This window comes from Carassius gibelio, chromosome B15, assembly GCF_023724105.1.
Source record: "Carassius gibelio isolate Cgi1373 ecotype wild population from Czech Republic chromosome B15, carGib1.2-hapl.c, whole genome shotgun sequence".
Classification (NCBI taxonomy): Eukaryota; Metazoa; Chordata; class Actinopteri; order Cypriniformes; family Cyprinidae; genus Carassius; species Carassius gibelio.
In genome coordinates, this window is record NC_068410.1 from 290,963 (window position 1) to 314,448 (window position 23,486).

General features: G+C 35.8%; 2 protein-coding genes across 3 annotated transcripts; both read left to right on the forward strand.

Annotated features, from left to right (window-relative positions):
• The first annotated feature begins 820 nt into the window (after window positions 1-820).
• On the forward strand, window positions 821-10,568 carry LOC127972757 (copine-4-like). The gene is made up of 10 exons (XM_052576514.1): window positions 821-915; window positions 2,878-2,919; window positions 3,239-3,325; window positions 3,574-3,633; window positions 4,235-4,368; window positions 4,765-4,819; window positions 5,675-5,726; window positions 6,230-6,363; window positions 7,415-7,651; window positions 9,217-10,568. The coding sequence occupies exons 1-10, from the start codon at window positions 889-891 to the stop codon at window positions 9,346-9,348; spliced, it is 960 nt and encodes a 319-aa protein (XP_052432474.1). The 5' UTR covers window positions 821-888; the 3' UTR covers window positions 9,349-10,568.
• Window positions 10,569-12,694: 2,126 nt separating this feature from the next.
• LOC127972084 (39S ribosomal protein L3, mitochondrial-like) lies at window positions 12,695-18,017 on the forward strand. Of its 2 annotated transcripts, none has more exons than XM_052575361.1 (10): window positions 12,695-12,926; window positions 13,120-13,301; window positions 13,457-13,548; window positions 14,388-14,486; window positions 15,203-15,302; window positions 15,522-15,582; window positions 15,975-16,086; window positions 16,465-16,542; window positions 17,121-17,198; window positions 17,647-18,017. In XM_052575361.1, the coding sequence occupies exons 1-10, from the start codon at window positions 12,832-12,834 to the stop codon at window positions 17,788-17,790; spliced, it is 1,041 nt and encodes a 346-aa protein (XP_052431321.1). In that variant the 5' UTR covers window positions 12,695-12,831; the 3' UTR covers window positions 17,791-18,017. The 2 variants fall into 2 exon arrangements, with proteins under 2 accessions (XP_052431321.1, XP_052431322.1); XM_052575362.1 differs by having other exon boundaries at window positions 13,123-13,301.
• Window positions 18,018-23,486: the final 5,469 nt, after the last annotated feature.

The following is a 23,486-nucleotide window of genomic DNA, read 5'->3' on the forward strand; positions in this document are numbered from 1 at the left end:
GTGTGCATTTTTATGTACAATCTATCATTTCTGAGATACTGCTGTTGTGGTTCATTGAAGCAACTCTAAGATTAAAACTAATTTTTGCATATGAGTTGTGGAGGTTAAAGGAATAGTTCATCTAAAAATGAAAATTCTGTACTTATTTACTCACCCTCATGTCTTCGCAAACCTTGCATAAATTTCTTTTTTTTTCTGTTGAACACAAAAGAAGATATTTTGAAGAATGTGAGTAATCGAACAGTTGATGGTATCCATTGACTTCTGTTTTCATGAACATTCTTCAAAATATCTTCTTTTGTGTTCAACAGAGCAGAGAAACATAAAAAGAATAATAAGACTTAAGTTTAAATTGGCTAAATAGTCTCACTAAATGGTACAACAGGAAAAACTTTTGTTAATGTGGTAAAAGAACAAACATAATTCAAAATTTCCCACAAACAAGTCTTAATTTTTGAATGCAATTTAGCTGTTTAAGTTTTGCAGGTGTATCGTTATAGCATGGGTTTTTGTTTGTACTGTATGTTTCTATGTGTGTGTGTGTGTGTGTGTGTGTGTGTGTGAGATAATGTGACCATAAATATTGCTAGAGAAAACTATTTAGCACAGGATATTTATCACGGTTCTTAAGGGACTGAAGTCTCAGACCCTCATGCACAGAGCTAAATTTATTCACAGATTTATTTACTGCATTAAGCATGTGGCTCAGCATATTAAAAATGTGGAATAAATCAAATAGCACTTAAGTTTCAATTTATTCAACTGTGTTATAAATATAGGATGCAGATTGTAAATTCTTTTTTTTTCTTGTTGTAGTGTACAGTATGGGACTGGGATTCAAATGGCAAGCACGACTTTATAGGAGAATTTCAAACCACCTTCAAGGAGATGAAGGCGGCGATGGATGGGAAGCAGGTATAAACACACACACACACACAGTCAGAAAACTGACCCTGTTTCCAATGTAGATTTCCGGCTCTCATCAACACAAAGTACTTTTTTGTTGTTGCATTTTTCAAGTATATACCCTGAAGCACATGGAACGAAGTAAGAGCAATAGCATACTTCATAACTCCAGCTGATGGATATATGCAAAGAAAGCGTCCATTAATAAAAACCCACATCACATCTCGACTGGAGCTTGCCCATGGGCATGCGAACGGTTGTGGAAATTCAAAGAAGATTCTGTGGTCTGATGAGTCTAAAATTTAGCCATTGGAGTTTCAGTTCTAAGCACGTGGGGTCTTTGTTAACATTTTGCCATTCACAAATAGTTCCTATCCAACCTGTTGGGATTTCAAGGGGTTTTAGATAATAGTTAACCAACACTCACATTTGGTTGAGAAAATAAAAATATATTAATCTTTTTGTTTTTAATTAGCATACTTCAAAATATTTTTCCCTTCATCAGAGAGTGCAGTGCATCAGTGATTAAATATCTTATTACAATTATAATATCTTCATTCCAGATCCTCATGCAGGTTCCCTGAATCTCTTTAATTTCTGCCGAGAGCCTCAGGTCTGTTTATGCAGCGGAAACTGAGTCAGTGTGAAAGCTCAACGTGAGCCTGATCTTACAGTTATACAGCGTTTTCTCTTGCAGGCGGTGTGAAACAAGCCTAACACTTGCTTTATGATCTTTATATGTCTCATTTTCTCAGTTTTCATCTCCTATTCTGTACTCACCCTGCCTGTATCATAACAGACACTGAATTCATCATGTCATCTCTCTGTCTGTTTGCGTCTTTCACTGTTTTTCTTTTGAATGCATTTTTGTTCTGGATTTTATAGAGAATTGTGATCTACTGTATTGTCACCATGGACACAATGTTATCTGCAGAGAAACAGAGGGAATAATTAGAGGTACTGTACAGAGTAGGAGGGAAAGGACACACCAAGGAATACACCGAGAATATTGCAATAGAAGAACAAAAGAAAAATCGGCAACAAAAGAGTGCATGTGAGAGTGTTGTGTATTTGTGCTGTGTCAGATGAATGAGAGTGTTTTGAGAGTTTAGAGCACTGTAGTGATGAACTACATACATAAAAAAAAAAAAAATATATATATATATATATATATATATATATATATATATATATATATACATATATATATATATATATACACACACACACACAACCAGTAAGACTAGCATTATATAACAGAGTTATAGACTTATACAGATATATTTTGCTTCAAAAAGGACACAATTGGTAAAACATTTGTTTTAAACCAATTTAGTAACATTTTGTCTCAGTAGAAGCAAATCTCTGCATCCCTATTGGGTGATGTTTAGGTGTACACATACTTATGGCCATATAGAGTACACACCCACACACACACACAGTGTTATCGTGCCGCATACACTCTTATGCATCAGTCTATAGCGTCTGAATGAGTTCACGCTGTTCTGTCGCTTCTCTCATTTGAAATCTATTGCCTGCTCTTCAGATTAGTAGTCATTGTGTTGCTTTTAATTCCATTACCTTCATATTCACCATCATCCCCTTGAATGCTCAGAGGAGCAGAGTCGACAGACTTCAGCATAAGCTTCTCATTGCATTTGTTAATCAGTGGACTTCCTCGTCTGTCAGCACACGCTGATTGCACTGCTAGCGTGGTTCAAAAACAAGTGCTTCATTTTCAGCAGAATACTCTTTCATTCTCTAGTGGTGGAAGAAAACTTCTCGCATACTCTTCAAGACCTGATATGAGATCTTTAGAACATTCTGAGATAATTGTGCTGAAAATAAATCACAGATTTGAGGCAGATCTTTGTATTTTTGCTATTACTGAGCTGTTGTATTCACACCAGAAATGTAAAATGAATAAATAATTGTTTGGCTTGGATAGACATATCTTTTTTGTTCTGACAGGCATCATCACAAGAGAAACTACAAACTGATCTTGGCCAAAAGGTGACTTACCAACACTGACATGCTTGTGAAAGTCTCGTCCGCACTGCTAGCTTACAGCCAATCACTCTCACATTTTCTGAAAGGCTCAAATGCAGCCACTATGTTATGCTGAGTATTTTAGACATCCGTCTATCATTGTGCCTCTCGGCCTGTGGGCATCTTCCTCTCATACAGATAGATCACAAGCCCACTTCAGATGAAATACCTGCAAGCCCAAGCAATTCATCTTGTGGCTCAATGGAATTCAATACAGTGCTGAGTGAATGGCATAGTGCTGAATTGTTGTCTTACTGTTGTACGTTTAACATGTTTCTAACAGATCCAGTGGGAGTGTATTAATCCTAAGTACCAGGTGAAGAAGAAGAATTACAGAAATTCTGGAATGGTCATTCTTACCATGTGCAAGGTGAGGGATTCCTTCACTTTATGTCTGATATATACCATCATTATGACTGCCCCTGTAATGAAGTCACTTTGGGTATAAAAAAAAACAAAAAAAACTATTGTACTATAACTATTTTTTTTAAATGCACACACACACACATGTATAGTATGATATATGTTCTATTAAATGGGTTGATAACTTTGCTGTGCATTCACAGTAGCTACTGTAGGTGAACAGATATGTTGTGTCATCTGTTATCACTGTTTCAGATCATAAAGATGCACTCTTTCCTGGATTACATCATGGGAGGATGTCAGATTCAGTTCACAGTAAGTAGTTTTGGAAGACATTTCCCCCACTATCTTCTGTCATATCTATCTGGATTTTGTAAGTTGTCTGGTGGTTTAGCTTCCACCTGCATGTCTTGTGTTTACACATCATGTGTTCTCTAAATATAAAAAATCCATCATTATTTACTCATTTTAATTTCATTCCAAATCCTAAAGCTTTATTTCTTGCATAGAATACTAAAGTGTAATTTCGAAGAATTGTACTGCTCGCTCTATTTGCATGCAGTTACAGTGAATGGAGACTGAAGCTTTCAAATTTGTAGCAATGTCCGACTCATGAATAATTGATTATTTAGATTCAGATCTTTTCAATGAATCATTTTACTCGAATCAGAATCATTCAAATTCCAATCACTCATTTGATTGCAATTGTTCATATAAAATGTTCATAGTTTTATGAGAATAATTACTTACATTTTAGTCTTAAATTAAACTATCGGTATACAAGTTGGATATACAACGAATACTATTATGGTATTTTTTACACCCTTTTTGAGGCTTGAAAGTTGAGGTTAAATTATTTTTTTTCAAATTATATTTTTTGGGGTGAACTATCCCTTTAACCAGTGTTGTTCTGCAGGTGGCTATTGATTTCACTGCCTCAAATGGTGACCCTCGAAACAGCTGCTCCCTCCACTACATCCACCCTTACCAGCCCAATGAGTACCTCAAAGCCCTGATAGCGGTTGGGGAGATCTGCCAGGACTATGATAGGTGACCCACCAATCAATCCCCCAGTCAAATCATTTAGTCAGTCAAGCACACAGTCAATCAAATGAAATGAAATTTAATGGACTACTCCATTACAGAATGTTTACACCAGTTATTTTCTCAGTACTGGCCATTAAACAAACTTTCAGACTAATCTATCAATTACACATTACATTGATTAATGCATTCAGTCTTATGACTGCCTGCTCCTGAAGGATGCAGAGCTGTCATGTCAAGGATTGTCTTTCTACATTTCAATCACTCTCTTGCCCAATACATCACTTAAACTCAATTATATTTTACCCTTTATATTACATCCCTGCTTTGCTCATCCCCATTGCTCATCTCTGGGGCTCAATGCACGCTCATTAATCCTCCCTGCTTCTGATCTGTTTCCAGCGACAAAATGTTTCCTGCTTTTGGCTTCGGAGCCCAAATCCCACCAGACTTCAAAGTAAGTTATTTTTCCATGTAAAAAAGAAACAGCTTTTTTAGTTATACTTTAAGGGCAAACCATTTTGTAATTATGTGTAATTTTGCAGTAGAAAATTCATTTAAAAAAGTCATTTTTGCTTTTAACACACTTACTGTGAGTCTAGTTTTCATTTGACTGTTAGATTCGTTGCATACTTACAAGTTGAAATTAAATTTACATTTAAGATTAAATATTTACGCAATCCCCTATAATGTTCTTTTTATAAAGAATGCTTAAATTGACTCATCTAAGATTTAACAAACTGAATCTGTACAAGAAGTTTTCCATACAGTACAATAAATCTCCATGCAAACCAGAGTGCTCTGAATCCCTCACCATTACCTGACGGGAGTTTTCTGAATAATTCATGAACTGCCAATGCCCTTTTACTATAATCACCTCATGATTCCTGCTAATCTATGCCAATCACTCAAAATCAGGTCATCTGATTGGTTGCCATGTTTCAATCAGAGGTCATGGCCGCAGTGTGGTTGGATGTGACTCTAAGAATGCATTTTAGTTGACCACAGTCCAATCCACAGGGAAGCTCCCATGTTTTATGCATGGTTTTATACCTTCCATTGGCTGCAATAACTCTGAATATAATTGAACCATAAGAGCCTATGAATAAAATAAAGAAACAAAATGTTTTAGATCTTCCAGTACATTATATGAAGTTTAACATCATAATTTAATATCATGGAGTCTTTTTCTCCATGCCATTTGAAAAAAGCAATTTGTTTCAAAACAGTGTAGACTCACTCTCCCATCGCTGCCTCTGATCTCTCAGTTTTTGTCACTTAACTGTGTGTATTTTTTCTCTCCTCAATTTAGGTTTCTCATGATTTTGCTGTGAATTTTGATGAGGACAACCCAGAATGTGCTGGTGAGTCATCAGAGTGTAAACTTCATGCCTCTACAAGCGTTTTCTTTTTCAAAGAGAAAGTTCAGTGAAATCCAAACATCTCTCACACACACTCAGTGGCAAACAGAAGCATAAACAATGAACTGATGCGCATGCATTTAAATGAGGCTGTGCTCTGCTTTAAATGAGCAAATTCAGAAACAAACACGCACCCCATACAACCTCTGGGTCAAAGGTCACGTTTTAATCTGACATTTTAAGGTCAGTAAATTTAAATGACCACTAATGCAAAAAAATAAAACATCCATTCAATGTCACCTTACAGAACCGATAATTGCTCAGTGCAGAAAGTAGTTTTAAGAGAATATGTTTTACACTACTTTTTATTTCTTACTGCACTGACATTTTGTTTTATGCGTAAAAGATAATTGCAAAATTTGTGAGGTTTAAAATGAACTTATGTTGAACAATATGTTCAAAAACAAGGCAGTGTATTGACCTGATGGGCTATGTGTGTTTTGCAGGTATACAAGGTGTTGTTGAGGCTTATCAGAACTGCCTCCCGAAAATCCAGTTGTACGGTCCCACTAATATTGCTCCCATCATCCAGAAAGTTGCCAACTCTGCCTCTGAGGAGATGCATACCAAAGAGGCCATGGTTAGTCAGAGAGAGAGAAAGAGAGAGAGAGCACCTTTAATTAGACTGTAGGGCTCAATTTCTGCACAGCACCATATTGACTCCATCTGCTTTACTGCTGCTCCTTTTTTCATAAAAACAACCCAAGTTGCTGATGCATCGAGAAAAGAAAACATGCAGTGGAAGAGCACAGCAAAATGAAATTTTCTTATATAATATTAAAACATCCTTTTAGCAATATAAATTTATTTGAAAAGCAGAACTGCATCAAATAAGGCTCGTTCTCAGAAAATTGTTTATTTACTTGGTTACTTACTAATTTGTTAAAATGAAAATACAGATTGTCAAATAAAAAAATTCCTGTTAAGTAATTTTTATTATTTTTTTAAATGGAAAAAGCCTTTTTTAAATGCAAAATCTGAATTTTCAGCAGCCGTTACTCTAGTCTTTATTGTCTAATATGCTTTGGATGCTCAAGAATCATTTCTTATTTTTAGCAGTGTTGAAAATATTTGTATCTGTTTTTATGAAAACTACCATTCAAAAGCTTGGGGTAAGTATGATCAAATAAAAAGAAATAAAAAATGTTATGCAACATTGATGTATTAAATTGTTGAAAAGTGACAATAAAGACTTATTTCAAAATAAGTCTGAAATAATTTTGTGTTCAAATGTTTCAGTGTTGTTCAATGAATTTTTGACTCATTAAAGAATTTAAAAAAAAAAAAACACAGTTTCCACAAAAACATTAAGCATCAAAAACTGTTTTTAACGTTGATAATAATAAAAAACATTATTATTAATTGAGTATTTTATTAGTACTACCATAAATTAAATTTAAAAATATATATTTAATTAGAAAATGGTTATTTTAAATTGTAATGTTTAATATATTTGAATATAAACATTTTTACTTTGGCAAATTTAGTGTGGTTTATGCTGAAAATAAAAGAGTTTGTTGATTATAATAGCGCTCTGAGTGCAAGACAAAGACAAACACATTGTGATCATATTAGTGTGAGTCTCAATATTTAAATGTTCTCTCACATTAGATTTGTTCCTCATTTGTTAGGAATACTTTATTCTGCTAATCCTGACGGATGGAGTGATCACAGATATGGCGGACACACGAGAGGCCATTGTTCACGCATCCCACCTGCCCATGTCCGTCATCATTGTGGGCATAGGCAACGCAGATTTCAGCGACATGCAGATGCTGGACGGGGATGATGGAATCCTCCGCTCTCCTAAAGGAGAACCCGTCCTGAGGGACATCGTGCAATTTGTGCCCTTCCACCACTTCAAACATGTGAGTAAAAACAGAAGTATCTTAGTTCACCCAAAAATCTATTCTGTCATTATTTGCTCTCAGTCACATTGTTGGAATAAATAATGACAAAATATTCCGACACTTCTCTTTATATTCAAATTTGAAATCATTTTAAAAGAATCCTGTCGGGATCTGGTGAAACCAAGAACATAGAAAGCCAAACCTGAAAGTTTTAAGTGATTACTAACAAGTCGAAGCTTAATGAACAGATGTTTCTAATGAAGAGGAATGCATCGTGCCAGGTTTGGTGATTTGAGAAGCTGTATGGTACCCCGGGTCAGGGCATAGTCAGGAAACCAAACTACAAGAGGATGCCGTACATCTGAAGGCATCCAGGCTTCTTTTCATCTCTCTCCTCTCAGGTCTCTCTGAGCTCCAATAACAAGCATCTCGGCGCTGGAACAGAGGAAAGGAAAACATCAAAGCTCTTAGATTTTACAGGCCTGTGTTTAGTTTAATTAAGGAGAATGAAATCGTTCATGTAGAACAGTCTTCATTATGAAGGCGACTTTTTTAGGAGACGTTAGGCATATTCTGTCCTGCTTTAACCCAGAGATATTCCTGCATCTGAAGTTGAGTTCATGCAAAGTTCAGTTTTTTATTCCAATTTGTAAATGTTTTTTTCTATAAATCCTATGTTAGTTATAATGAGACAAAATTGTCTTTGTAACTTCATTATTATTACTAATTCAGTATTTTTTTAATTTAATTTCTAAATCATTTATTACCTATATAAAAGTGACAGCTGTGAGAAAAAAAAAATGGAATAGATTGGCAGGAACACATGGGAGAGACATGATTCATAATTAATTTCAATACAGTAACATTAGAATGTAGCTTAGCTAACAATGCATAATTTTTAATTGCATATAATAATTCGTTTTTCAAAATGCTTTACAGTTTTGATTTTTTTTTTTTTTTTTTTTTTTTTTTTTTTTTGGCCAGAGGTTTTCAAATTGAATCAAAAGAAATGCGGTTTTCGGAGTACATAGTTAAACATTTTTTTTTTATGTTTATAAAAAATATTATTATTAGCATTAGGATTGTTCAGTGTTTTATTAAAAAATATTATTATTAATTTTGTTTAATTATTAAATATTTATTATTGTTTCTTCTTTTGCGTTGATGTTTTTTTGTAACTGGTGATGTAGTTGTGCATTTTAAATCTTCAGGTTTTTCATTTGATTTATTGAACCTTTTGTCTAAAGCTTCATGTGCAGTAAACTCCAGAGAAGGGTTTTGTTTTGCATTCTTCTGGAAGACGTCTGGAAGGAAACCTGCTACCTCAGGTCAACTTCTGCAATATCACACAATTCATAAATATTGCGCAAATCTGAAGGTGTGAAGTTGGCTGTCCAATACGAATACTTGTGTGTGTGTGTTATTTTTAGCTCTGTCCTGCTGGGTTTTTTCGGGTGTGTTTTGCGGATGGAGTGAAATAGGAGTGACTCCTTTCCTGTATCACCTACTCAAGCACAAGAGAGTGTGAGATTTCATCTGTATTCCATTCTCTCATCCTTCCCTCCGTCCTTTCTTCCTCACAGGCCTCTCCTGCAGCGCTGGCTAAAAGTGTTCTGGCTGAGGTTCCCAATCAAGTGGTGGATTACTACAATGGAAAAGGCATCAAGCCCAAATGCCTGTCGGACTTTGAGTCTTCCAGAGCGTTCAGTCCCTGAGCTACGCACAGCCATATTCGTCTCAACTTCAAGATATCTTCATTGATCATTTCAGAGCTTGCTGCATCAGATTAAGAATCGACAAGCATCCTTGTTGTTGTTGTTTAGTTTTTTCCTCATAGGTTTCCAATAGCATTGGGCAAAGATGTCCTTAGCTGTCCATATTTTCTTTTATGCAGTTGTTAGTTATATTAACGGTGCACTCAGTCATTTTTTGTTTTGGTTTCCCCGGCTTATATTTCAGTTGTCTTGGAAGAGTTGTATTCAGTCATATGATCTCAACATGGCCAACATTTCGAAAAAGTATTATTAATTATGTATAAAAGGATTTAATGTTGATGAAATCACCGAATCTAACTTCTAACATAACAATGGGAAAGATTAATTTCATTGCAATCAAACCAATCTGCCAGCACTTTTCAATGAGCCGTCACCTACTCTGTGTAATTAGAAGGAAAGCCGAAAGAATGAAACATTCTACCTGACTGTCTTCCTTTTTTTTGTTCATTAGTGTTGGCATTTGTTACCTTATTACTGTTATTTTTGGTGGACCTGCTATACAAGGGCTATATAGTCCAATATAGCACAGTATTCCGATGCATAATAGTTTAGGAGGCAAGTGATTATTAGTTATTGGCCAGTGCATGACCAATGCTCAGTTAGTAAACACTGTTAGTCCTTTATAATCCAAAATGCAACAATTGTATTGCTTTATTCAATTTACCTGCAAAAAGTTTGTGGTCGGTAGGATTTTAATGTTTTTTTTTATGCTCACAGAGGCTTGCTTGCTTACCCACCTCAAACTTTTATACAGTAGTGTATTTATTTTAAAACTTATTTTTAATGTGAGGCCTTTATGACTTATAATTGTTACATACAATTAAGTGTATTGTATAGCTCCATAAACAAATACACACAGTATGTATTTGAAAGCATGTGGAATGGATACTTCCAGTATTTAGGCATTCATTGTTTTTGTTCTTTTCTACAGGTTTCTTGACATTTGTTTTGCAGAATTTCTTTATATAATCTAATATTATAAAGTTATTTCAGACGTTTGGAAATAGTAATTGCGTATTTCTGGTGCTGTATTTGACAGATTTCTCTTTTCCTTTTATGCATTTCTTTCCTTCTTTCTTCTGTTTGGAGCGTGTGTGTATGTATGCTTGCTCACTACTGAAACCAGGACTGTATTTTGCATGTTGCCAATAATTAAAAAGTTTTTCCCACTTTTGTTTCTCAGCTTTTTGTTTTGATGTTCACTGGATGCGCTTACTTCAGCATCACATTACAAACACACACAGTTCTCTCTCATAACCAGAAAATTGATTTAGAATTTCTGTTTAATGCTACAATACTGTAATACACTCAATGCAAAATTTTGAGGGATGCTTGAATGTAAAGGCTCTTGACAGGCATCAGAAGACTTTGAGAAATGGAGTCCTTGAGGCGTGATCGACTCTTTGATTCGGAAGAATCTTTGAAGTCTAAACACAAACATGCACACGTCTCTCCACACAAGCACACAGCCTTTCAATTAGCTCCATCATGTATAATTAAACACTCGGATCAGCAGAACAAGACCAGGAGATATCAGGAGAATGAGAGATCATGTCATTTATCATATTCAACAGATCCATTAGTCAGATTCAACAGATTATTTATTGTTAGTGATTTTACAGATACTTTCTCATTCAAAACAATTTGCAGCAGGGAATGAAATCTGAGGTTGAATGTCTTTCACAAGGATACAGTATTGCTAGACTCCCATAAATATCCACTTCAATATTTTCTTTATCTTTTAAATAAGCATGTTAAATAACATGATTATGCATATAAAATACTGCATTTATTATATTTTTCAATGCTTATGTAATTGTTGAATTATTACTTCCTGTATCTCAACCACCAAACATTCGGCTTGACACACACACATATATATATGCATGTTGATTCTTTTCCATTTTATTTGATTGCCTTAAAAATGGAAATATGTTTCATTAGTTAACAGATGTGATTCAGGTGCTGTGTACCACTACATACTCTCAGATGTCTAAATCTGTGTGGTCAGTTTATCCTGATGTCTGAATATGATCATCACCTGCTGCTGAAATATGTACATACGTAATACTCCTCAGACCTCTGAGTGTGAACATTGCTGGCAGCAGGCTGGACAACATGTGATATTGGATGAGGCAGATAGCAGGATGGTTAAGAAAACTGGCAGGTCAGAGGATAACGCAACTGGCAGGTTGTAGGAAGAAGCAGCTGGCAGGGTGGTTGAGCTAGCTGGCAGCATGATGGAAGCAGAAGCTGGCAGGACAAAGGGAGCAGCTGAATTGTGGTTAGGGCTCAATATGCAGTGGTTCTCAGGTCTTCAAGAAAAACCCATGGTAGGCAGAGCATCAGGTCTTCCTCAAATCCGTTACCCTCCTGATCTTCTACATTCTTTTCTGCAGCTCAGTTTAGCATCTGAAATTTATGATTTAAAAAAAAAGAATATATGATAATTAAATGGGAGAAAAACAATTTTGTTCCTCCACTGTGAGTGTTTGGCAGAGACAGAGCCTTTTAGTTCTGTTTCAGCTTTGATTAGGTGTTGCAAGACAAAAGAAATTCACCAAAATAGTTCTACATATTATCACACATGATTGAATGTCTGCAAAGAACATATTTTGATTATATTGTTTTGTTAGGAAATTGTTCAATCATGTCAGAGGGTAAAAAAATAAATAATTAGTTTTAAGAGTGCTTGGAAACAGGAATTTTGCAGTTCAGTAAAATTGATGTTTTAGTATATTGTATGGCAGAACTTATAGTAAACATCTTAAGACCAGCTAAAGCTATGTAAAGAAACCTTTGCTGGGATGTAACAACTGCTTAATAAAACAATATGTATTAATCCAAGCAGATCAATAAATAGAAAATAAACAATATGTTTTAAGTACAATGTTTTTTTTTTCATTTTATATAGAGACACAATATAATATACAATATAATACAATATAAAGTTTATAACAATATAATTTGACTAGATTAATATTTATCATTTTTATTTTTGTGAGGAACAATTTATTTTTGTATTCTTGATTTTGTAATATTGTTTTGTCATTTAAAAATTAGTAGCGATAAACCGAACAAATCTATTGTCCTCACTCCTCAGCAAAAACAATAGCACACTATTGAGTGCTGAGGGAACTAATATAAAAGGGAATTTAAATGAACAATATAATAGAAAAAATAAATAGTTTGCATTTTATTTTCTATTATGCAAACTATAACCATAACGCGCTACTGAGTGCTTAGGGAACTATATTTTGAAACGTCAGAGACCGGCGACCGTTTTTCCGCGTAACACCGGAAGGGGAAGAAATGTCCTTCTACTGCAGGACGAACACGAGACTGTTATGTCTGCTATGATGATGTGACCGAGCCAAATGAACGAGCTGTAGTTGTGTTGTATGATAATTGTAAATAATAAAAATGACAGCACTGACTTATAGGTTTATTAAGCTAGCTGATGGTTTGCTAAGAGAAGCACCAGTAACCGTTTACCGAGTTGGAGCAGCGCTGAAGAGGTATTTGAATATTAACATCATAAAACAATGTAATATTTAACTCGGTATCGTTTAAATATATTAAATACAGCAACTCTTATAAGGCGTATTCTACAGTACCATCAGGTTTAACAACTTTATGTAATGTCACTGTCATCACATTATCAACTTTTAACGTGATATTTATGTAAAAAGCCTTGTTTTCTGTCTTCAGCAGACCCCCTGTCATTCAGTGTATAAGAGCGCATCGAACAAACACCTGGTGGGACGAGCACCTCACAGAAGATAATGCTTCCTTCCTAAAGAAGGCTGTTACAGAGGAATACAAACAACAGACCACAGACAAACTCAATCCTCTCAAGGATGAGCCCTGGCCCAGACATGAGTGGGCAGAAGGTGGGTCTCACCATCAGAACCCATGCAGTCTGTGGGTGTCTGCTCCCTTCCAATCCTAAAGGAGGCAGCGTGCTTGTGCTCATAATTGTGTTATGTACATGGATTACTACTTAAGTTTTTATGATTGTATTGTTTTGTAATCTGCATCTCCTCAGGGAGTCGGAGAGTCGGTCTTGTGGCCGTAAAACTTGGAATGATGCCTGTGTGGACCAAATCTGGAGAGAGACACGTAGTGACAATGCTGCAGGTAAAGAGGATTCCAATTCATCACTTTATTACAGCACATGAAATCTATTTTTGAGAACAATATTAAAAAAAAACCTGTGAATTACACACAGTTACAACCTGTCAAAGTGATTTTTATATTTACATTTTAATCAATACATTGATTGAGCCACTTCATATGCCAATATTAATAATACTTTATTTAAGAACAATATTGTGATTCTTTAACAGATTTTGTCCAGTAGGACATGTTTAACGTGTTGTGACATAAATTCACCAAATTATGCTGAATTGGTGCATTAGTGATTAATACAATTCATTAAGTTTAGTCTATTATATTGTACTGCTGAGGTATGGAAGCAAAGATCGGTAAAAACACCAGAAGTGAAGTGAAAGTGAAGTGAAAGTGACATTCAGCCAAGTATGGTGACCCATACTCAGAATTTGTGCTCTGCATTTAACCCATCCGAAATGCACACACACAGAGCAGTGAACACACACACACTGTGAGCACACACCCGGAGCAGTGGGCAGCCATTTATGCTGTGGCGCCCGGGGAGCAGTTGGGGGTTCGATGCCTTGCTCAAGGGCACCTAAGTCGTGGTATTGAAGGTGGAGAGAGAGCTGTTCATGCACTACCCCCACCCACAATTCCGTCCGGCCCGAGACTAGAACTCACAACCCTTCGATTGGGAGTCCAACCCTCTAACCATTAGGCCACGACTTCCCTAAAATCAGAATCAGCCTCCATGGAGTTGGTGTCCCTGAGCATGGTATTTTGTTCCAAGCTTGTTCCAGGAAGCTGCACTTCTCATGCCATCTCAATCAAACATAAGAGTAACACATCCATATCTCTGTCAGGTGCAAGACTGTCATGTTGTGAAACATCTACCCAAGGAAGAGTATAACGGACGCACAGCAGCCCTGATTGTGGGAGGAAAAAACGTCTCTCCATTTCATGTGAGTAAGATCTGACTTTAACCTTTTTCAGTAAGACTGCTCTTGTCCACACACTTTCCTCCTCCTCATAACAAACCATTACCTCTTCACCTTTCTGTCAGTCCTTGACTTCTCCGTATATTAGACTGGAGCTTTTCAGTTTCTTTGGAGAGGGAGTATAATAAGACCTGAAGAGCTCCTGGAGAGAATTTACTGAGCTCTCTGTAGATGTAGAGGTCACCTTTGTGTGTATGTGCATATTAAGGGAAATTAAACGGGAAAACTAGGACTTCTTTCTTTTATGCAACTTTTTAATTGTATTCTTCTCTCTCTCTCCTCACTTGTTTTTTTTCTTCTATTGGTGTTATAAAAAAGACTAACAGAGATGGACAGATGTGAGCATGGTATAAAGAGGTTGAACTAAACTGTTCTATGGAGTTTGTAATGAATAAAAGCTTTGGTCAGTGTCCCTTTTTGCCCTTTTGGCAGTAAGCTGGCGTGTATATTTGTGTGTCTTCTGTCTATATTTGACAGCTGCTACAAAGTGCTGCTTGAAGTATAATTGTCAAATGTCCTGACCTTCAGTCTGAGCCTTCAGCCTCTCTAGAGCCAAAAACACAGCAGAGCAGTTTGGGTTTAATGTATTCTCTCTTTCATTCTCCCTTTCTAGTTTTGAAGGATTATAAATGTTAGTGAATCCCTTGAAGTAACTGAAAGTCAGTCTGTCTTTTTCACAGAGGCCAGAGGGATATTTAGAGGTTTTCCGGAATGCAGGAGTTCCTCCTAAACAGAAACTCACCACGTTTTGTGTGTCGGACAACGCCATCATCAAACCAGGTTGCTTCACCTGTCAAAACTCTTTGCTTATCGCCAGATAAAGAATTAAGTCATTTCAGCTGTATTCCTTTACTCTCATACTTTTATTTTTTCGGTTTTGTATTTAGGTTTTCTTGTCGTGTTTTGTGTATTTTAAAAATTATTATTATTATTAATTTTTTTTAAAACCATTTTCAATTTAGTTTCTGTTGTTATTTATTTATTTATTTTCTGGTCTAGGCACTCCTCTCTATGCAGCTCACTTCCGTCCAGGACAATATGTGGATGTCACAGCAAAAACGTAGGTCAAGTTCACACACACAAAGTGTCAATATACTTTTTAATATATATATATATATATATATATATATATATATATATATATAGATAGATAGATAGGTATATAGATAGGTATATAGATAGGTATATAGATATAAATACATAGATAGATAGATAGATAGATAGATAGATAGATAGATATAGATATAGAGATGCCTTTTTCCACGTGAAATTCTTATGACACCCACCATATATTTAATGAACAGAGCCTTGCTTCACATAATTTTGAGTCGTGTCTGAGATCCTGCCTGTCTGCAGCTTCATCCACATCTCTTATGTTGTTACACAGCGTATGAGGACTCAATGTTCTGTTTACATCTTTACTGTATTAAACTGTTGATCTTTTTATTGTAGAATTGGTAAAGGTTTTCAGGGAGTGATGAAGCGCTGGGGGTTCAAAGGTCAGCCAGCTTCCCATGGACAAACTAAAACACACAGGAGGCCAGGCTCTCTGGGGCCGGGAGGGGTCAGTTTTTTTATTTCTGTACTTATAGAGTGTCACTCTTAATGCCAGCGGGGTTTGCAGGGTGATTCCTGTGTTTTTTTTTTTCTAGGGATGCATGATATATGGGCAGTGTATGTAATTCTTTTTGTTTTCATACATAAACTACTGTTCAAAGTTTGGTCAGTAAGATTTATTTTAACAGAAATTAATACTTTATTTAAAAAAAAAAAAAATGTAATACTGATAGATTTTCCCCAAACTGTGTATTTTCAGATATTGAAGCACTTTTCTATCTGAGAGATTTCAAGTCAGTCGTTTGGGGTAGCTGTAACTGTCCCATATGTATGCCCTTTTGAATGGTTAATGGATGAGTTAAATAACTTGTCTCCTTGCTTTCAGGACCCAGCAAAAGTTTTCAAAGGAAAGAAGATGCCAGGCAGGATGGGAAACATTTATGACACCAATCATGGTTTGAAGGTACACCTACCAGAATGCACAAAATGTACTTTAAAATAATTTAGAAACTATTTGCATAAAAAAGTTATTGGGGGTGCACGATATATATATATATATATCGGATGATAATTAATGGTCATCTCGTCAGTAAAGCCGGTTCTCTAATCAGCGGTAAATTCCATCAGGTGCGTGATTGCACATAGAGCAGATGTTACTTCACCGAGCTGTTGTTAACTGACAAGCTGCGCAAATTCATGCTTATAATGAATGTGGATTTGCGAGATGCGCATTAATTTTAGTCAATCACTTCACTTTAATTATCGGCCAATATTTATTGTGTACCCCTAAAAGTCATTATCAGGTCAAACTCTTAAGGACTTGTTTTATAAATGGACCCAGAAAAACTTTTACAATTTCTTTCAAAAGTAAATGTAAAGTATCTTTTATAGAAATATAATATTTGTTTATTGTATTTTGTGTTCTACTATATTTGTAATGTATAATCTTTGCCATGAAAGAGCCTGTGAAGCTTAAATTAAACTGTAAACTGTGCTCAGGAGACACCTGCTGTAGTTTCACTAAGGTCTTTACTGTGGCAGGTATGGAGAGTGAACACCAAATATAACATCCTCTATGTGAACGGATCTGTCCCGGGTCACCGCAACTGTCTTGTTAAGGTAAAACGCCTCTCACATACTCAAACTCTCACGTGTGCGAAGTCAAGTGCACTTGTCCTCAGGTAGAATATCTTTTGAAGGTGAAAGATTTGCTCCTCTTTTTTTGCTTTTATCTTTTCTGCATCTGTCTTCACATTCAGCAGTGTTTAGCTAAAAAACAAAACAAAGTGTTGTGTACTGTACTGTCCATGCCAGCACAAGCACTGACCTTGGCACGCTGGTGCACACTCGAGTTGAGTGATTCCTCTGTATCAGTGCACAGAGGCGGTTGTGTGTCCTAAGTGCATCAGTGAATCGATCATATGTGGTCAGCATTTCATATAGTTGTAGACTTTGCTTACATACACACTCAACCCAACTTTATTCAGGAACAGATGACTTTATAATACCTAGTCGAGTGTCTTCCTCTCCTCTTGTTTAATCACCGTACTTACGTTTGCTTGATCAGGTCAGGGACTCAATTCTGCCCACTCGGTTGGAGAATAACAAGAACCCTCCATTCCCCACGTTCTTTGCTGAAGGAGACAAAGAGCTCCCTGAAGACCTTTTCGATGAGGACATGTTCCAGTTTGGGGAGCCCATGCCTGAATGAGGCTGTGACCCCACGATTCTTGCTTCCGCTGGTAAAAGACACTGGGCATCTTTCATCTAGTGGATTCAGCACTGCTGGGCTGAAAGACTTAAAGAAGTGTCAAGTAAACACATAAATACAGGTGTTCAGGGACACCGAGTAAAACTCATACTTCTGTATAACATCTGGATCATGTTATGGTGTCAAATGCAGTTGTGTATTTAAACAATAAAACCTGTTTGATATAATTACTGAATTTGTTTTATTTTTATATGTTATCGTGATAAAGCATTGCATGTAAGCACTTGGTGAGTAGTTACTTTAAGCTATATATAAAATGTATCTATATAATCAAAAATGTGTAAGTAAAATATACATTTAATATATAATGTTTTATATGTAGATTTAAAAAGATTAAAATTTTCAGTTAATTATAAAATGTCGTTTTATTTTATATATACAATTTTATAATTGTATTAAATTATTATTAATAAATTAATTTAATGTAACAGTTTAAGTTAATTGTACAAATTGAATTTTAATATGAAAAAATAATCACCTGAAATGTGAATAAAATAACTAGAATTTTTAGAAATTAGATAGTGTATGAATTACTATGAAGCTTGGTATTTAGTGAACTAAATTAATTCTTAAGTTTAATATTAAACTAAACAGAAACTTAATGCATATGTATCTTGAAAAAGGCATGACCCCCAAAACGTATAAGAAATGTGAGAAATCCACTCTCTTGATCATATTTTTAAATCAAAATATTTATTACTAAACATTATTATAAGTTTGGTTATTTTTATTTAAGTGGTGTCAGCATTTCTGATCTTATTTGACAAAATGCTTGAAGCTGACAGCAAAACTCTGTAAGAATACCCTGATGGGACCACTGTGCATTAGAGAAGAGAGCAGGAGGAGGTGGAGACGAAAGGATGAATAGATGCTGACAATGGTTGACATTTCTCCCTCTCTCTCTAAGTGAGAGGAATAAATCAAGGCATTAATGTTGCATGAGTTAAAGCTCACTGACAGATGAAGGGAGTGAGTGAGTGTGGATGGATGGAGTGGCTACATTAGAGTCGAAAGCCCTCAAACCTTGACTTCTACACACATGTAGAAAGGTCATGTAAACACTTTATGTACATCGTCTTCTCTCCATCCTCGTCTTTTTCTTAAGAAACACCAGCACAGTAATGGATACAGCTAGTGGGCATTTACATGGAAGTCCAACAACAAAACAAGAAATGACTCAATCTAATGTACACGTAAAAAAAAAAATTTTAATGGAAAAAGTAAAAACGCTACAGTAAAAACCTTTTAATTGCTTACGTTTAATTACCATATTTATAGTGACATTTAAAGTTTTTTAATAATTGAAAACTTTTATGCAGAAAGTATACATTAAATAGATCGAGTATAACAGCAGCAAAGACATTAATAATGTTACCAAGAATTTCTATTTCAAATTAATGTTGTTCTTTTTCACTTTCTATTCAAGTAATCCTGAACAAAACATTAAGCAGCACAACTGTTTTCAACATTGATAAAAATAAGAAATATTCATTGTGCAGCAAATCAGCATATTACAATGATTTTCTTATTAATATAATTAAATATTGAATTGCCTCATAACAGTTCGTCTTGAGGTGAATTATACATTTATTGCTTAAATGCAGGGTTATTTGAGGTAAATTGGGCCACATCTCAAAAAGGGCCCTCAGTTTACCTGAAATGACCTTAGGATGGTATATTATTATATATGCCTATACTTTCATAAAATATACCATTACCAAAATGACTGTAATGCGTGAAACATGGTCACTGCATTTCATGTGGTACATAATAAATAGAGGAAACCTCAGCTGGCAGTTTACTGTAATTTCAACAGTTAAACCGTTTCAAAGTCCTTAGCCCTGGAACGTCTGAGGCCAGCAGTCATGCTTTCTTAAAGTTAACAAGCTATGTGAGTCTCATGTATAATAACAGAGCTGTTACATATTGTGTTCATGTATTATTCAGTCAGAAAACCTTCCTCTGCTGCCAGTTTGCACTACAGTTTGGAGTCACCTTCATTAGCCTGCATTTCACAACAGTTGTTGTATCCTAAAGTTCCCATTTGCTCTGTTGTTAGTTTTCCCCATCAAAATTTCTGTCAGCATGGATTTGTTTGATAAGATGTGAATGTTGGCCATGTAGTTATTTAGTCTATTTATAATATTTCATGTTTTATGAAAAGTGACTCATGATAACTGGGTTTGTTCAAGACTATATGTGGGCTATAGCATATCGAGAGTCTTCTGATGCCAAACTGTTCTTATGATGCAGTCGATCGAGAATCAGGATTTAACCCGTATAAATCATCACAAACCTACATTCACACAGATGCCTGACCTAGTAATGTTTAGTGCTGTCTTCACACATACATAATGCAAAGAGTTTTTTTAATCTCTGTAGCAGATGAGTGAACTCCCTGATGTCAGCGCTGCACTGAAAACTGGCTAATCAAGCTTGAACGGCACTCACTTGTTCTCAATTCACACACACACACACACACACACACACATATGCACGTACAACCAAACGCATTGTTTAACCCACCAACATGGTGAGCTCTTGATTTTCTGGATCTACCCCCAACCATGGGACACCTGCACCCCCGCAGAGTGTGTAGCAGTGTGTGTGTGTGTGGACCCCAGTGAGAGTGTAATGCCAAAAGCCTTGCCAATCTAATCCTCTAAACACACACACATCCTGTCCCTCCAGATTTCCGCCCCCCAAATTGCTCTTGATCACTCCACCGAACCTCACAGCAGTCACACCCCCTCCTGTAAACACACCTGCCAGCACAGCACCCCTCCTCTACAACCACACACACACACCTCTGCCACATGTGATTGGAAAGAGATACAAGCCAAAGAGACACACTTGTGTCCATGTGTGTCAGAGTGGAAACCACAGGAGGCCATCAACAGTGAGTCGCATTCAATGATGGCACATTAAAAAGGATAGTTCACCCAAAATTAAAAAAATTCTGTCATCATTTACTCACCCTCATGTTCTTCCAAACCTGTTTTTCTTTCTTATTTCTGTGAAAGATATTTAGAACTTTTGAAGACATTGTCCACATAGTAAAAACCATTTACTTTATTTATAGAAGCAACAACAACAACAGACATTCTTTATTTGATGAAGAAAGTCATTCAGTTTTGGAATGACATGAGGGTGGTTTTGAGTGAATCATCCTTTTAAAAACCATATATTTCCCGGTTGTGCTACTTTAAAAACAATTTAAAGATTTTTTGTTAAAAATTACTACTTCTCTTCAGGATGGAAGCAGTAAATACATGTATAATCTTACATCAGAGAAGCCTGAATTGTGTTCAACACTGATTATGAGAAATGTTTCTTGAAGCACTGAATGAGTTCTGAAGGATCACGTGACACTGAAGACTGGAGAAATGCCTACGGAAAATTCTGATTTCAAAAACATAAGTAAATTAAACTTTAAATTATATTCCCATAGAAAATTGTAAACTGAAAAATATTTCTCAGTATTACTGTTTTTATTGTATTTTTAATCGAACAAATGCAGCCATAATAGATAATAAGAGACTTCTTTCAAAAATTTAAAAACTAATGACCCTGAATGTTTGTGTCTTAATTTACACTCTTATTCTACTTAGCAACACTTCACCAATGTATATTCTCATCAGAAGATTTAATTCTTAAATGCTTGAAATTATTTTTATAATAGGCAATGATTAAAAGCAGCCATCAAGTGTCCTTTTGAGTTGTATTTCCTACTATTAAACTACATTTAAGTTGCTTTTCTCTTACATTTTTTATTTGTGACCTCCTGGGGATCCCTGGATCTAATTTAATCAAGTTAATTCAGTCATATTAAATTATATATTTGAATACAATCCATTAAAAAGGTGTTACCTAATGAAGAACATTTGAAGTTATCTGGCAATCTTTTGCCTGAAGTCCTTTGTTTCGTCTCATTTGATGTATGTTCGTTGTCAGAAGAAGGTGACCTTTGAAAGCAGCTTCTCTGGAGCTGACCTTGCGATGGGTGAGTGTGAGTGGTTTCTCTGAAGTGTCCTGGCACCATGCTGCCACTCACACACACATATTCAGAGCATTATATACTCCCATAGAACTCAGTAACCCATCATCTTCTATGTACTACAATTTGCATAGCAAACGAAAATCCACATATAATTAAATAACACTCAATGTGAATGACAGAGGGAAAGAAAGGTCTGGAAGGAAGGATGGGGGTTCAAACCAAGAGAAGTCCTGTGGCCAGCGCTGTCTGTATTACCCAACATGCACTGCTCTCTGCTCAGGCACATTAGCATCTATTAATATTAAAGAATGTGTTTTCCCCGACAAACCAGCACACATTACATTGTACAATCATCCAATCATCATGAGCGCAGAATACCGAGCCACCATTCCGGAAATCTTTTGATCTTTTCCCTGCATCGTTATCGCCATGACAACACTCATGACATCAGGCTTTCCGTTATCCTCTTCTGTAGCTGTCAAACTCACTCAAACTTTCTTGCCTTGTTAACCCATTCATATCTTTTCCTTTTCTCTGTCTCTCCTTTTTTTTAATAATCTATTCAAGCCACTCTAATTCTACGAACTCTGATTCAGTTCAGTAAACTCTAATTAAAGTCTCCAAGTCTTGAGTCCATGAGAGACCAGGTGTCACCATGGTTACGGCAGAGAGACTGCTGGCTGTCAGTCATTGGTTAGTCAGAGGCAGGACCCAGCTGGGCTTATGAGTGATGAGATATAAAATATTAACATCTTATTAATTATTGGCAAATGATTTCAACTCATTAAAATAGATCACTTTTTTTGGATGGTCACTGCAGAGAACCCACTAAGCATCTGAGTGTTTTACATTAAAAATCCCTTTATTAATGTTTGTGAAGTGATCGTTTCTGATTTCAAGGATCTTGCATCAATTGTGTCTTTATATTTGTTTTGCTTTATAAATGGAAAAATACACCCAAAGTAGACAAGAAACCATATGTAATTTGCTATGTACAATTATAGTTTTTATGAATATTGTGAGCTAGCTTTTATTTATGTATTTTCAGTAAAACTGTTTGTATGTATTTTTTCATTTTTATTAGTTTTGATCTCAGCTTTATTTCTATTTAAAACAAACATTTCAAAATATATTTTAAACTGTTTCAGTTTTAGTTAACGATAATAATGCTGTAACAAGAAAAGTCTAACCTAGCAATCAAAATGAAATACCTTCTTCATAAATGTAGAACACAAAGGAGTGCTAATGGACTAGTCTTGTCTCATAGACAGGAGATGTAAATTACCCATCAATATTTCAAGAATAGTTATACACTAAAGTGAAAGCATCTTTGTCTAGCTTTGACTATATATCTCTCTCTTTCCTTTTACTCACACTCTGATACATCCCTCTCTGCTCTGTGTAGAAGTCATTGCCTCTTTTATTAAGAGTTTATTATGTTCCCATAATTCCTGGGTAAATGTCATGGCCGCCCCATGCAGGCAGATTAGCACACCCCCACCCCCCACCCGCAGAAGAGGGAGGAAAGGAGGCCTGGCACTCAGGAAAGACTGTAGGATGTTAAACAATCAATAGAGAGTGCCAGTGCTCTAGACACCTCTGGGGAAACAAGGACTCGAAGAGATCTTGCTACACG

Bases quoted from the DNA above. Each gene is read 5' to 3' on its own strand.
- LOC127972757 (XM_052576514.1), top strand. From the start codon at position 889: ATGAAGGCGGCGATGGATGGGAAGCAG. The intron at 3,326-3,573 runs GTGAGGGATTCC...TCACTGTTTCAG, and splicing joins TCATTCTTACCATGTGCAAG to ATCATAAAGATGCACTCTTT. The intron at 4,369-4,764 runs GTGACCCACCAA...ATCTGTTTCCAG, and splicing joins ATCTGCCAGGACTATGATAG to CGACAAAATGTTTCCTGCTT.
- LOC127972084 (XM_052575361.1), top strand. From the start codon at position 12,832: ATGACAGCACTGACTTATAGGTTTATTAAGCTAGCTGATGGTTTGCTA. The intron at 14,487-15,202 runs GTGAGTAAGATC...TCTTTTTCACAG, and splicing joins AAAACGTCTCTCCATTTCAT to AGGCCAGAGGGATATTTAGA. The intron at 15,583-15,974 runs GTAGGTCAAGTT...TTTTTATTGTAG, and splicing joins GTGGATGTCACAGCAAAAAC to AATTGGTAAAGGTTTTCAGG.